This window comes from Phyllobates terribilis, unplaced genomic scaffold (assembly GCF_046119375.1).
Source record: "Phyllobates terribilis strain yellow unplaced genomic scaffold, ASM4611937v1 Scaffold_2__4_contigs__length_985480577, whole genome shotgun sequence".
In the NCBI taxonomy this organism is placed as follows: Eukaryota; Metazoa; Chordata; class Amphibia; order Anura; family Dendrobatidae; genus Phyllobates; species Phyllobates terribilis.
Genome location: NW_027362762.1, coordinates 293379931 through 293395732, shown reverse-complemented (window position 1 = coordinate 293395732; position 15802 = coordinate 293379931). Strand labels below are relative to the sequence as shown.

The window sequence follows — 15802 nt, the reverse complement described above, 5'->3', positions numbered from 1 at the left end:
TAAAGGGAATCCATCACCAGGTTTTTGCTACCTCATCTGAGAGCAGCATAATGTAAGGACAGAGACCCTGATTCCAGAGATGTATCACTTAGTTTACTGGGTGCAGAAGTCGTCATACAATTTTCTCTGCTGTAGCAGTGCTTAGAAAAGTAATTCTGCCCACACCACTGATTAGCAGCTTACTATGTACATTGTATATTGACAGTAAGCTGCTAATCAGCTGGGAGTGTGGTTGGACCAGGAGGCACACAGGGCTGCTAGTCTGGCTGTGATAATCTCCTGCTGATAAAACACTGATTGTATTGAAAACAGCACACAGTCTAATAAGTCATACATTGGTGATGTCAGTGTCTCAGCCCCCCACCTCATGATGTCCTCAGATTACATTGCAAAACCTGACAGATTCCCTTCAAATGATGTCTGCTGTTAGGAGGATCTTCCCTATTTTTAATTTTTTGTTCCATTTCCACTATAGTTTCTTGAAAATGAGCTCAGATATTGGTAGTTGGGAGTTTCATACGTAACATTGGCTATTAATTCATAAATTTGATCTCCAAGTGGTAATGAGCTTTATATCTCAATATAAAATGTAAAAAAAGATGTGTGGCCAATAACTATACAGATATATTTTGTGAACTCACCACTGTAAAGATGTAGAACAAGGAGTATTCTAATAGACAAAAGGGCACAGGACTCCTATTCTCACAATGGAGAACTGGGGTCTGGAGTCTGATGTTTTGTATTGTTCATTATTAAAACACTCTTCAGTACCTTCCAAGGTTTGGTAAGTGAAAATCGTCTATAATTGAAAAATCCCATTAATTACATGAGAGATTTATTTTAGAGGACTTTTTGAAGGACCATTTTTTGAAAATCGGTCTAATTAGGTATGTAAATGCACAAAAATAAATGATTAAATGTTGCAATAGGTGCAACATATGGAAGCGTATATCTTTAATCAACTGCCCGATTAAGTAGTTTGGCACTTCTGATTTTATTCCCATGATCACTAACAAACTACCTAATAATCATAATCACAAACCTAAAAGGCAATAGAAGTCTCCAGGTTGGAGAAAGTAAAATTTGATTTACTGGTAATTCAGTTTCTAAGAATCATCTAGGACAGCACCACAGAAGGGATGACTCCCCCACCCTAATGGGGACACAAAACCTAAAAAAGTCAAATAGCACCTCCTACACCATTTTTCTAAAGGACCATCAAGGTATGAATGCTTCAAATATTTAACACTGGATTAAAGTAATACGAAAAAAAAACAAAAAAACAGAAGGGTGGGAATTACCCGTGCTTTCGTGGAGGGTTCTAAGAAACAGAATTATCGGTAAGTCTTAATTTTATTTTCTCTAATCACCCTCTACGATAGCACCACAGGAGTAATACCAACGAATAATGTCAGGGAGGGACAATAGCCTGGAGAACTTTTCTCCCAAAGGCCAAATCTTTAATGGACATCAAGTCCAGTCAATAATGTTTAGAGAAAATATGGACCGAGGACCAGGTAGCGGCTCTGCAGATCTGCTCGATGGAAGCGCTTGCCCTTTCAGCCTAGGACACAGATGCGGCCCTAGTGGAGTGAGCTGTAAATTTTTCCAGGGGCAAAAGATTCCGGTTTCGATATGCTTCGCAAATTGTTCTCATAATCCAGTTGGCAATGGTACTCTCTGACGTCTTCTTCGCTTTGGTTTGATCATAGAGCTGAACAGAGATTCTGATCCTTCCTCCAAGATTCCGATCGTTGAAGGTAGTTAAGGACTGCTCTTCGTACATCTAAGGAATGAAACTCCTTTTCTCTATCGTTTGCTGGATTTTGTCAAAAGGAAGGAAGAACAATTTCCAGAGACATGTGGAACTCCGAGGCCACTTTGGGCAAAAAAAAGATGGGTCCACACGGAAAATAACTCTTTCTTCTAGAACCTTCATATAGGGTTCTCTTATCGAGACGGCATGGAGTTCACAGACTCTCCTGGCTGGTGTAATTGCTATCAGGAAGGCTGTTTTCCAGGATAATTTATCAAGGTCTATTGAGGATATTGGTTCAAATGGAGGTAGTGTTAGCCCTTTGAGGATGATATCAAAATTCAAAGTAGCCGAGGCACAAAGGCAGCAGGTTCTTGGTAAAAAAAAAAAACTAGTTCTCTATTTCATATTAATTAAAATCATAACAGGAAGACACAGCAGGCAACGTTTCGGCCATAATTGGCCTTCTCAAGCCTAAAAAAATACAGTTGTTTTTCCATTTTGAGAATGATATTCAGATAACAGGATGGGATTAGGATGGTCAATTCTCGGGCGTACACTAGAGGCTGCAATCATGAATCTCCTTATCCAACGGTGATCAGCCAAGCTTTGATCAAAGAATGAGCTTAAGGCCACACACACACACACACGTTCAGTATTTGGTCAGTATTTTACATCAGTATTTTTAAGCCAAAATCAGAGGAAAAGTACAATAGAAACACTTGCACAACTTCTGCATTTCTCACCCACGTGTGAAAGTGGCCTAAGGCTGAAACCTGGACCTTGAGGATGCTAGGTTTTAGGCCTCTTTTTCAGACCATTTTGTAGGAAATCTAGGATCTGGGTGATGTCCGGATGAAGAGGGACCAGAGAACTAGAGCCACACCATGATAAAACAGTCTTTTATATCTTGCCATAAATGGCATTTGTTATCTCTTTCCTACTTTTTTGAAGAGTATGTATGACTGAGAGGCCCCAACATTTAGGATCGCAAACTCAGAAGCCAAGCAGCCACAGGTTCCCGGGGTCTTGGTGGTAGATCGGACCCTGGTGACCCTTTAGGCTCTTCAAAGTCCCAAACCAGCTTGTCTTCATCCAGAGAGGTGCTACTAAGATTTTTCTGACCCTCTCGGTCCTTATTTTCTGTAATGTCCTTTGCAAGACCCGAATCAGTGGAAATGCATATGTCAGGTCGAATTCCCAGGGATGGACAAACGCGTCCACTGCTATACAGGCGTCGTCTGGGTTCAGGGAGAAGTACTGATCTACCTTTGCATTCTGATGGCCTGCAAATAGGTCTACTTCTGCACTGCCCCATCTTTTGGTTATCATTTGGAAAGTCTCCATATCTAAACTCCATTTCCCTGAATGTAAATAAACCTTTATATGGGTGCCCTGTACTATGGACGTTGCTGTTCTGAGGGTCTCTTCTACTGCTTTTAGCTCCCTGAAGTTGGAGGATTGCCGGCTGATTCCTTGTGTCCAGATCCCCTGGAAAGAAGTTTAGGAGATCATAGATCCCCATCCTCTTATTCTGGCATCCACTGTTACACTGTTATTGTTGTCAGAGAATTCTAAATCCAGGAGACTCCTTTCTATATATTCCTTGGACTGAGCCACCAGGCGGAGAGCACTTTTCTTGATTGGGCACAGGGATCTTCTTGCTCAGGGACTTCGGGGATCAGACCCAGCTTGAAAGGATGAAGGTTTGCAGAACTCTGGTATGGGCTTATGACCAAGCCTGCCGTCATAGAACCCAGGACCCACATCGGAAATCTTAAGGACACCGTCCTCTGGTTCCGTAAGTTTTCTTGGTGGAAGGGATTAAGTTAGATTTCTGAGGGTTCACCAGCCATGCTAGGGATGTCATAATCTGAAAAGTTCTCAGCAGGTGTTCCCTGAGCAGCGGTACAAATGGGACCACAAGCAGGAAATCGTCTAGATAAGGAACGGTGCAGATGTCCTGCTTCCTGACTAATGCTACTACCTCCACCGTCATCTTGGTAAACACTCGAGGTGCTGATGATATCCTGAATGGCAGATCATTGAACTGGAAGTGTAATCTCTGCCTTCCTTGAGTAACCGCGAATCTTAAGAATTTCCGGTAGGCAGGATGGATGGGAACATGATGATAGGAGTCTTGTAAGTCGATAATTGCCATGACGAAGTTCTCCCCCATCAGGGGGACGGCAGATTTTATGGACTCCATCTTGAACCTTCTGTAGGTGATGTATTGGTTCAGAGGCTTTAGGTTTATGATTATTCTGTAAACCCCGCTTGGTTTTCTTACAAAGAATAGCTGGGAATAATGACCTCTTCCTACAGTATCTCTGGAACTGGAGAGACTACTTCCGAAGAGAGCAAATCCTGGGGACCGGACATCAGGGCATTTCGTAGTTCCTGGGAAAAAAGGCGAGTTACTTTAAGTCAGGCTCTGTGGGGGATAAGCAGATACCTCTATTCTTACTACTTCTCTGATGGATTTCAGGATCCACTGACTTGAACATATTGTCTGCCACTGGCGGGGGGAAGGTGGGGATCCTGAGATCCGTCTGTGCTGGCATCATTGTTTATCTTTTCCCTGGTTCTGAGAAATAAAGATGTTTCTGACTCGTCTCCCTTTGGGATAACTCCATTGTCCAAATGTTTCTTTCCTTTTGTATTGAAGGGTATGGTTCTGTGGTGGTAGAAAGGATTTGCTTCTGGAGCTTTTCAGTTCAGGCAAAGATTTTTTCTTATCTGAGGCCGTAAATCATCTAGTGCCGGGTCGAAAAAGTATTCTCCCCAAAAGGAAATAAACTTTGCTCTAACTTTGCAAATCACATCTTCATTCCACAATTGCAGCCAGAGTGCTCGCCTCAAGAGTTTGACAGAACTAAAGATCTCGCCGCCACTCTCACACTGACTCCGCTGATGCATCTGCCAGGTATCCTGTGGCCTTCTGTAGAAGGGGCAGGGAAGCTAGTAGATCATCTTTGGGAGTGCCCATACTGGGATGATCTTCTAATTGACTGAACATAGATCTTACCACACCTGTAGAAACAAAATTTGTTTTCAGTAAAGCTGACGAAGTTTCCCAGGATTTTCTCAACAGGCTGTCCATTTTTCGATCCAATGGGTCTTTAAACTGAGAATAATCTTCAAATGGGAAGGTCGTCTTTTTAGCCTCTCTCGCCACCTGGATGTCGACTTGTGGTATCTCGGACCAACCCCTAGATATCTCCTCTTCCACCAGGAATCTGTCTTTTAGTTCTCCAGGAATCCCCAATTGCGCCGGCACACGGAGGAGGGAGGAGTAAGGCTGGGGAGCTTAGAGAGGCCCCCAGCCTACAGCCATTCTATTTTAAACAAAGGCGCAGGAGGAATGGCACGGTCCTGTGTCCAAAGGAGACAGGAGCAGCAAGCAAGGAGGAAAGTGCAGTGATCGTACTCCACTGCCCGGCCCGAATTTCAGATATACAGCAGGCTCTGCCGCCGGCCACAGAACACCACCGGATGACCTCCTTATGCCCTATAGGGATAGGAAAAAGACTGGAGAGAGGGTGTGAGGGGGGCTATTTGACCTCTTTGTGTTTCCTGTCGCTATTAGGTTGGGGGTCGTCCCTCCTGTGGTCTGTTGTGAAGAGTGATTAGAGAAAATGAATTTGAATTTTTTTCTCGTTTAGAAGAGATAGCACTTATCGTAAATATGATTTGTTTAATGGTTCAATATATATTTTATATTGTACAATATTTAACATCTGACAAGAGAAATGGATGCAAGATTAAAATAATTTTACAGTGCATCTATTGGGAACTTATTTTAATCTCTGACTGTGGACCACACAACCATACCAAACCCACATTATATTTAAGCATGAAATCGCACATGATCATCCTTTCAGTGCTGTCTGTGTGTAACCTTGTTCCGCACAACCAGCCCCCACTAGAAATACTTTGGCCTTGTAAAGCAAACTATCTAAAAACATTTAGCAGTTTATTTTTCCTATAGCCTAATATTGCTGCAAAAGAGCAGAGATAGTTAAAAATACTTGAAGAATCCTCTGTCTATCTCTAAATTATCTGTGACCAAATATCAAGTTCTCAGAACACATTTATTTCATTGATCTAAAAGAACAGAACTGTTTTTAATTATTTTTTTTTTATAGAAGGAGGACAAAATAATCTAAGAAAATTTTACAAAATGTCTAGAGCTCATCATGGCCATGTATGAAACTCTTAACAGAGTTTAGTTTAGGCACTGCAAACAAGAAAGTATATTCATTGTCGAACACATACAAGACTACTAGTTATTTATGGCTTATTATACACTAAGGCTTGGTTACCATCATTACACTGGTTTTAAAAAACAAAACAAAACCTTACTACTACAAGGTGTGGAGAATTAACTTCTAAAAAGGCTGCATCATGAATTAATTAGTGCAATTGTAGCTCAACACCATATGTTACTCCATAGAGTCCATTACAAACTTTTCTAGTCTATGTAAAAGACTAAACATCACTAAACATGTACTTGATACATGACAAAATGTATAAAAATTACTATATTATTAAAATACTCACTGGCTAATACTCCGAGAACTAACCCCTACAAACATGTAAACATAAAGTGCAAACTATGTCTAAAAATCTTTACCATAGTAGAAGTCAACTGTATCACATGCAGATTTTTACTGAACTACATACCCCAATTCATTCCTAACTGCCTAGCAGCTGAAAACATGGGCGCCATCTTCATCACTAAAACTTAGAACAGTGTCCTCATCATTAACTTCCTCAGCGTACTCTTCTAGCTGTAGGCTACCAAACGAGTAGTTATTTCTAGGCATCGGTGACGAATTTAACACTATTGGGTTTCCATAGACAAGGGGGTGACTAAAAGAGTCACCTATATCTGAATCTGTATCACTTGATTCACTACCACTACTAGTAGAACCATCAGTCATGGCTACACCACTCAAGTGCTCATCTACTTTTACAGAAGAACGTAAGATTGGGCTGTATTTAGATTGCCTACTCTCGAAAACCCCATTTGACATCATTTTAGCTTCTAATGCAGCCATTTTGGAGAGATGGTCTAACCTATGTTCTTCAGCTCTATGGTCTGTTACAGGTGTTGAGGCCATTTGACTTAAGATAAAAGGATCAGTATCAGAGTGGTTGCGGTGGCCACTCTTTAGTCTCTGAATATGTGGTCTATCCAATGGAATGTCATACTGTGCATAATCATAGTCACAGCTGCCAACACCATTATCTGGAACTCTAGCCTCATTATTATTGTATACATTTTCCGGAGATCCAACATATCTTGGAGATCCACTCCTGTTAAAACCCATATTTGGACTTGATCCTTTGCTAGCAGATGACAATGGACTAGCAAAAGGACTACGGATATCTGGGCCACTAAACATTTCATCTATTAAAGAGCTGTGTCTGGGCATTTTAGGGCTGTGGCTAGCATGAAAAGACATGCCAGCCGAGTCATCATCAATGTATTCTTCTATAATATTAGAAGAAGACCGAACAGAGGACATTTGTTGTTTCAATTTGGAATGTTTAGGATAATCATCTATCCTATAGCTTCCATTACAAAGAAAACCACCCTCATCCTTGTCATTTGTTTGGGACTGCGAGCGTATTAAAAGTGCTCTGTGAATATCATATTCGCTATCTACATCACTGCAGTCAATGTACGGAATTGAGTTACTGCTGCCATGAGCAGCCCGGGATGCTGGACCTGTGCTTGGCTGGTGTGCGTTCTTCATGTTCTGCTGTATATGGTCTTTGGCTGCTTCTTCTCCGTCCATTGTCAGATGTGTTCCTTCTTTTGTTCTCCTCTCCAAAGGTACTTTATTGGGAGATGGACTTTTATGTTGTATTAGCACCTCTGTTACTAACTTCTCTTCTTTGCAAGGCGATAAGGTTTGTATCTCATCTGGTTGAGAACTCTGTATAAGAGTTATCTTAGGGCTCTGCTGTAAAAAACAAACATAAAATAGCTTTTTTATTATTCATTTACCATTGTAAATGAATGTAAAAAGGTGTTAAGTCTGTCGGCAGTAGTAAACAAAAGTGGTTAATACAACTATCTCAGCTCTGGAGGCTAAACCGCCACAGCTTCTGTAAGGCTAGAATGTAATAAGAATGGGCCTGCAGTCAGTGGTTAGAATCAATTCTTCATCAATAGAGTGTTTGTTATGGGCTATTACTTCAATTATATTTATTCCTTAAAAGACTGATACATTTTAACTAAAGGCCCCGTCACACTTAGCGACGCTGCAACGATCCCGACAACGATACGACCTGTCAGGGATCGTTGCTGCGTCGCTATGTGGTCTCTGGTGAGCTGTCAAACAGGCAGGCTCACCAACGATCAGGGGAGCAGCGACACCGTGGAAAGAATCTTTCCACGATGTCCTGCTCCTGGTTACGAGCCTGCTGAAGCAGGAGCAGGCTGGTAACTATGGTAAACATCGGGTTACTAGGGGCACATGCGCTCCTAGTAACCCGTTGTTTATCATGGTTACCACTCTGCTACAGTGAGCGGGTGGTTACCGCTCACTTTAGCAGGCTCGTAACCATGATAAACAGCGGGTTACTAAGTGCGCGTGTGCCCCTAGTAACCCGATGTTTACCATAGTTACCAGCCTGATCGCTGCTCCCGCTGGTCACACACAGCGATGTGTGCTGACCAGCGGGAGAGCAACGACCAAAAAATGGTCCAGGACACATTGCAGCGATCAGCGACCTCACAGCAGGGGCCTGATCGTTGCAAAGTGTCACACATGGCGACATCGCTGGTGAGGTTGCTGTTGCGTCACCAAAACCGTGACACAGCAGCAATCTCGCTAGCGATCTCGCTATGTGAGACGGGGGGCTTAAAGGTGTAAGCAGGACTAGGTCAGATGTTTTTTCAGTCTTTTATAGTAAAACAATGTTTCTAATCACTAGAGATGACTGCACACATTGTGGTCAAACAGTGTTTTTTAAGCTGCGTCATCATGTTAGGATTTTATGGAGCCTAGAGGTGGACATACCACTGATGCAACCTGTGCATCCACAAAGAGACCCAGAGATAAGTGGGCCCACTTCTATCTCCAAAGTAGGTGAAATTCTGCATTATGATGAGTTATTGGATTGCAAAGGTCCCATATATTGTTCTCACTCAGGGGCCCTTTTTGTCTGTGCCCACCCCTGGTGACTGCAACTTGTCAATTTCCAACAACTTAAGAGATTGTGAAATTGGCAACCAACTAAAAAGCATATTTATAAGCTATATAGTTTCAAGGAGCAGCTTTACTAACAAAATACTAGACTTCTTAAGAATAATGCATCTGTTCTCCCTAAGGACTGAAGGGAATATTTCAGGTAGTAAGTTGCATTTCCCTTTAGACTCTTAAGCATGGCGGTGATTAAATTAAAATTATGTTTCACTGCACGCAATTAAATCACTTCTAAACAATTTACTTTTATTATATAAAAAGTATCATATAGGAAAAGTCAAGTTTAAGGCTATGTGCCCACGATGCAGAAATGCTCAAGATTTTTTCCTGAGCGTTTCTGCATCTCCCTGGCAGAAAAAAATGCATGCGGATTGTACATGCGGATTGTACATGCGTTTTTCCTGCCAGGGACATGCGGAAGTGAAGCGTTCTTCACTCGCATTTCTGCATGCGGGTTGACAAGTGCTTTCCAAGCGATTTTAGCATCACTTGGAAAGTGCTTGTCAACTTGGTCACACTATATAAATCCATGCAAACAGCATGGATTTATATACTGTGACCGAGAGAATGTCAAAAAATCAAAAAATAAATATATACTTACCCTCCGATGGCCCGCGCTGGCTTGCTTCACCGTCCCGGCGGCAGGCAGCAGTAGACTGAAGGACCTGCCGACGTCAGCGTCGCGTGACCCGTCACATGTCACTGACGTCAGCACAGGTCCTTCATTCCATCGCGAACTGCCGCCAAGCAAGGAGGAGCACACCGCGGGCCGCCAGAAGGTAAGTATATATTTATTTTTTATTTTATTCTTTTTTTTTTTTTTTTTTTTACAGTTTTCAATGGTAGCCAGGACCGGAGGAGAGTCTCTTCTTCTCTAGACCTGGGTACCATCCGCACATTAGAACGCATGGAATGCGCATCTACATATACAGTGATGCGTAATCCATGCGGTCTAATGCAAGTCACTGGCGGCGAAAACGCAGAACTTCCGCAAAATAATTGGTAGTGATGCATTTTTTTCCGCAATGATAATCCGCAGCGGAAATTTCCGCAGCATGTGCACAGCGCATGTGGATTATCATTGGGGAACATGGCAGGCCTTCTACCATGCGTTTTTTAAGCGTTTCTGCAGCGTTTTTGACGCTGCGGAAACGCTTAAAAAACGCATCGTAGGCACACAGCCTTAAGGTGTTGTCCAGGGATAAAAAAAAGATTATTTCTGCACTGCTCCGACGGTCTAGGAAACTCCATTTGAGAGTTTTCCACTCCACTCTCATGTGTTGAAGAAAAGGCTAGCTTAGCTATTGATATGTGCCAGACAGCCCCCTTCATTATGTACAGACAGAGAAGGGGAGGAATCTATATGCGGTGCTGGAAAGAGTGTGGAACTGGAACTTCTCAGATCCATGTTCCAGCATTGGAATGGAGACAAAGGAGCAGTATACCATATTACATCACGGTATACCAGTTTTATTAAATTATATTTGAAACTATCTTTATGTCCTTTGTTTTTTAAAGGTGTTGTCAAATTCGACAGAAAACTATGTTCTGGAATTACTAACTTGTTTTGGCACCTCAAAAATTTGCTCAGATGAGGGGGTAGATAAACTTCTTATGGAGCAAAGCTTGCTGTGCTTCCTACAAGAAAAATACATGAGAAAGTTAAAACACGAAAAATGCCGACACTTCATGACTCATCAGCTGTCTAAGGTTGACAACATTTTGTGATATATTCAAACAAAATATTAACAACAGCGCTACAACACTGGTAATAGGACTATTGCTCCACTGATTTGATCACCAGGTAGCAATTTTAAAGTATAATGTTTTGAAAACTCCTTGAACTGATCATAATATAGTTATTTAACTGGAAATTCCCTTACCTTTCAAACTGTACTTTTTTGTGACCTCCTTCCTTCACATAATCCAAAACTTGCTTTTGTGTTCGACCACTAAAAAATAAAATATATATGTATATTCGTGAAAGTACTGTAAATATATCCCAGAAGTAGAATTCAGTATAGTTTCGACTGTCCTAACCGTATCGACCTTCATAAGCTGTACTAAAAAGCTGTATTACCTGTGATAACACCTGATCTACATGATTTGGACCATGGTAAGGTTAATATAACCTGTAAAAGTCTTAAAACTTCAACTATAAAACATTTGCTGTGTTTGAGGAGTAATGGTCAGAATTACACCACAGTATTCGTGTACATACAGTAACTCCACGCTTCCTCAAATCATGTGGCACCTTGTGTAAGGAGGTCATGAAGAGAACAGGCACTTCACAATACTAGAGGACACAACTTGAAGGTGGAGCCAGTGAGAATGGTACAGTATCAGATATATTCACTGTCATGTGAGCTGATACAATGTCAGCAAAGTACTGATACAATGTCTGCAATTAGTGTTTAAAGGGAGACTGTCAACAGTTTTTTTGCCTTGTAAACCATGCCCATCATCTTTAAAAGCACATAAATGGAGTTCCTACAACCCATTTACACCCTCAGAGGTGCCCCTACATAGCTCTGAAAAAGTGATTTATTTATGTCATGACTTTGTGCTACCTTCAAGCACTGTGTGGATGACGTAGGAGACGTCATCCACTTCCATCAAGATAGAAGAGGCAGCAATTGAAGGCACTGAGGCAGATCTTAGTGCGATCTGGATTCACCCGGGAGACCGGACCACACAATTTGCATGCAGCCCGGGGCATGTATAAAGCACTTTTTCGGAGGCATGTAGGGGCACCTCTGATGGTATGAAGGTGAGAATTTGTGAATTCATCCTGCCTTGTGGCAATCATTTGGGATGGTGGTGATTAAATGGTGAAAGAAATACTTTTTTCACCACATATAAATATGCCATATACCTATATTAAAGTGTTGTCTGGTCTTTTGCTAAAAGATGCTGTCACTCAAAGAGGTGGAAGACTTCTGAATCCTTACAGCGTGCACACTGCACACGGTCAGCATGCTCTGTCGACAGCAAGTGGTCACGTGACCGCAAGTATGCAATCTGCATACTTCCAACCACATTCTGATTAGGCTTGTATTGAGCAAGGCCGAACAGGACTGCTAAAAATGTGGCTAATCATGTGACTGCTCGCTCTTGGCAGTAAAACCGGAGAATACCGGCAGCACACAGTGCGCGAGCTGTAAGAATTCAGATGGCTGCCATCACTTAGAGTGACAGCATCTTTCACCAGAAAACCAGACAACCCCTTTAAGTGTTGATGTTGACCAATGTGTAAAAAGGGAGATACAACCAACAAATCTCCATCAAAAGCATGTCATTACTAGTGTTGAGCGAGTATGTTCTATTAACTCTTTCGCCGAGTATGCTCGGGCCGAGCTCCGAGTATTTATAGCTGCTCGGTGACATGGTTGTGAGGAATGTCTATTTCTTACACATTCCTCACATGTAATAAAGCTGTCAAACAGTTGCAAATCATGCACACGGGAGCGATTCAACCATATCACCGAGCAGCTGTAAATACTCGGAGCTCGGCCCGAGCATACTCGGACAGAACATACTCGCTCAACCCTAGTCATTACATGAAGGACCAGAGTATCAATGAAAAATGTCTAGTATCTTGTTAAATTCATGGAACAAAGAACTGAGTAATTTAGCTGAATAAAACTGAGCTGCGTTGCTAGGTACAACAACTTATGGGTTAGCCACTGTGTCTGAGTATATAATGAAGAGAATAAGGCGATCTGATGGGTCATAAACTACCGATCATCAGCCGGCTGGCACCCCCATACACATCAGACCATCGACCTTGTTCCTATCGGCAGGTTCAGCCGACATTAGTCTAAATGTGCATAGAGGCCTTAAGGATAGAAGAAGAGAGATTATCTCCCAAAAACCTCCTTAAATACTGTACATTGTAAACACATGCCATCACATTTAAGGTATATACACATCAGTCGTAACAATCCAAAAACTCTGATCTGTATTAGTGCCATTATGTCACAATGAATCAGACCTATTTCATGTACCTGCAAGTACTACAATTTGCCTGGGGTAGTGGTTATAAAATAGAATTGTGTGTTGTCTCTTCAGAGCAAGATATCAGGTTTATATATCAACCTTACAGGTTCTAGCTGGAGGCTTGTGACTGCACTGATCTTACACTGACCCTTTGCTACCTCATCGGAAAGCTATTTTTCTTACTCAGCTAAAAAAAAGATGATACAAAGTTAGAAAATTAATATTAGTGAATAACACGAATTCTGTGAGAAAATGTAACCAAGTGGTAAACATTTTTTCGGCTCCAAAACTGAGCGGACATTAAAGCACCACTGCAGCGTTTTTTCTTTTTCAGTGCCGGAGTGGAGCTTTAAATGTAATGTTCTTATACTCATCTTCTGGAGGCTTCACCTTTAACCAATGCTGCTCCGATCCCAGAGTGCCATCTTGTGCCTGTAACTTCTGAGTGGCCGGAAGTCAGAAGTAATGTCACAATAGCTCAATGCAAGTCTATGAAAGCCAGAACGAGGCTCTCAGAGATGTACTGAAAAGTGACCTCCGGCGCGCTACATTTTTGAAACACTGGAGCTGCAGACAGGTAATTTTTTGCCGGTGACCAATGGGAGCGACACTGAAAAAGGATGAAGGCGGCAGCATAAAATACGTTTTTACGTTCATTTTTTTATGGGTTTTTAACTTGCATTTTTCCCATTTATTTGAACAGGTGAAAAACGCTGCAAAAACGTGGAAAGAATTGACATGCTTCAGATTTCAAAAAAATGCTTTGATGCTTCAAATCTTCGAGAGAAAAAAAAAAGAGCAGCGTGCACATGAGATTACAGTACCAACAAAGTGAATAAGATTTCTGAAAAGGGCAGCGTTTTTTTTTAACCCTGAAAAAAATGCGTGAGAACCCGCAACAAAATCACAGTGTGTGAACAGGCCCTAATAGGTTTATTTCCCCAAATTTGCAAAGGATAAGGGACAACTTACTGATCGCTGGGGGTCTGACTGCTGGGACCTCCAGGGATACTAAGAACAGGACTTTCTGCATGGCTTTCTCTGGTAGTCACAATAAATAAACTGGAGTTCAAATATGTGCTCTATTCAAGATGGGGCTCCACACTGCCCAGTTCCTGTGTTCCAGAGCCCAGTTTTTGGGATCGATAGAGGTACCAATGGTCTGATCCCTGGAGAAATGCAAGTTATCCCTTGTGCTGTTGATAGTTATTCCAAAATAGTAAGTTATCGCGAAGTATTTTTGTTAATCACAATGAATGGGTGTTTGTGTGTCTAGGCTGCTTTACACATTATTATCATTTGTTTGTAAGTGAATGTAGTGTTTAATGTGAAAAATGTATATAAAACTACCTGAATACCTACCTGAATCTAAAAGAAGAACCTCGGCTGAAAAGAACCGGCTTTGGCTTTGGTTTAGGTTCCTCAAAGAGCCTGAAAAAGGCATGGTACTCAACACATATCTTCCAGAATGATTTGCAGAAATCCCGACTGGCCATCATGAATTCCAAAGTATCCTGGTAAGAACTCTGAGCACAAAGATATAAGGTAATAATTATTCAAAAAGATGACAAATTCTATATTTTCACACTTAACAATCAAGGAGATAACAAATGTGCTATTGCCACAACTCATCATGAGCCACCCGTAGCGGCCTATGCTGCATGCATTTACCTGTAAACCAAATCGGTTCCATGAGGAGCAGCAAGTATCAATTTTTTTTAAAGGCACACATTTCTTAGTTTAATCTCCCGCAGTGTTTTATAGACTGTTCCTATATTTATTCTAATTTCTATTTTTGCATCAACATTTCAAATTTGGTTCTAAAAAAAATGATTGCTCATTGCTCAATTGGTAAACTTATGTGATAGAGAATAAGATTATTATTAAACTGGGCATCAGCACACACAGTAATACCGTAGTTAGAGAAGCAATCTTTAAGCAACCATCTATAATATCAAAAGACATATTTAGGTGCATTTTAGGGGAATGCCAATACTGAAAAGTAGAATATGAAGTGCCTATAAAAAAGGATGGTGAAACACAAAAAGAAAAATAGCTGAAGGGTCATATATAGACATTAAGTCTTTAAACATACATTCCAGTCCACCATATATAAGGTTATATCAATCACTGGATGCATTGATAACTCTACTAATGTAGTATCAAGAATTGTTACTCACATTTGCATCTGGACGTAACTTAATAAGAAACCTTTTCCTCTTGAAACTTAGCTTTCGTACTTTTGCCCAGTTAAATGCATTTATTTTGGTATGACCCTGAAAAAAGCAAGTATTTAATACAAGATTAACAAAACTAAAACAAAACTATTGTACAGTGACATTTCTAGATAAATTAGATGAATTTTCAGGTCTATCTTTGTCCTTTGAAAATCTTTCAGAAGCAGCCCGATGCCAATGACTATTAAAAACACACTATTAATAGTTACAGGAGTGACCCAAATTTATACAACCTTGGCTTTATTACAGTTTGTCATACGGAAATCAATATGCAATAGACCGTTTCATTTTTCCTCTATGCACTATAGAAAGTAAACCAAGTGATTAATGTTGCACCTTCCTCCACCAAGGATGTACTTAACCACTTCGCGCCAGAGCCTGTTTTTGCCTTCGTGACCGGGCCAATTTTTTCAATTCTGACCACTGTCACTTTATGAGGTAATTACTCTGGAACGCTTCAACGGATCCCCCTGATTCTGAGACTGTTTTTTTGTGACATATTGTACTTCATGATAGTGGTAAAATTTCTTCGATATCACTTGCGTTTATTTGTGAAAAAATCGGAAATTTGGCGAAAATTTTGAAAA

General features: G+C 41.1%; 1 protein-coding gene across 4 annotated transcripts in view; it reads right to left on the bottom strand.

Annotated features, from left to right (window-relative positions):
- The window catches only part of FARP1 (FERM, ARH/RhoGEF and pleckstrin domain protein 1), a 246455-nt gene that overhangs the window by 49035 nt on the left and 181618 nt on the right, over positions 1-15802 (bottom strand). The window contains exons 9-13 of one of the 4 annotated variants that reach the window (XM_073664173.1): positions 15159-15254; positions 14341-14504; positions 10863-10931; positions 10542-10617; positions 7494-7728 (exon numbers count right to left, since the gene is read on the bottom strand). In XM_073664173.1, the coding sequence (XP_073520274.1) occupies positions 7494-7728; positions 10542-10617; positions 10863-10931; positions 14341-14504; positions 15159-15254 (640 nt within the window). Of the gene's footprint in view, positions 1-7493; positions 7732-10541; positions 10618-10862; positions 10932-14340; positions 14505-15158; positions 15255-15802 lie in introns of all 4 variants that reach the window. The other 3 variants (XM_073664174.1, XM_073664175.1, XM_073664172.1) reach the window with 3 other exon arrangements.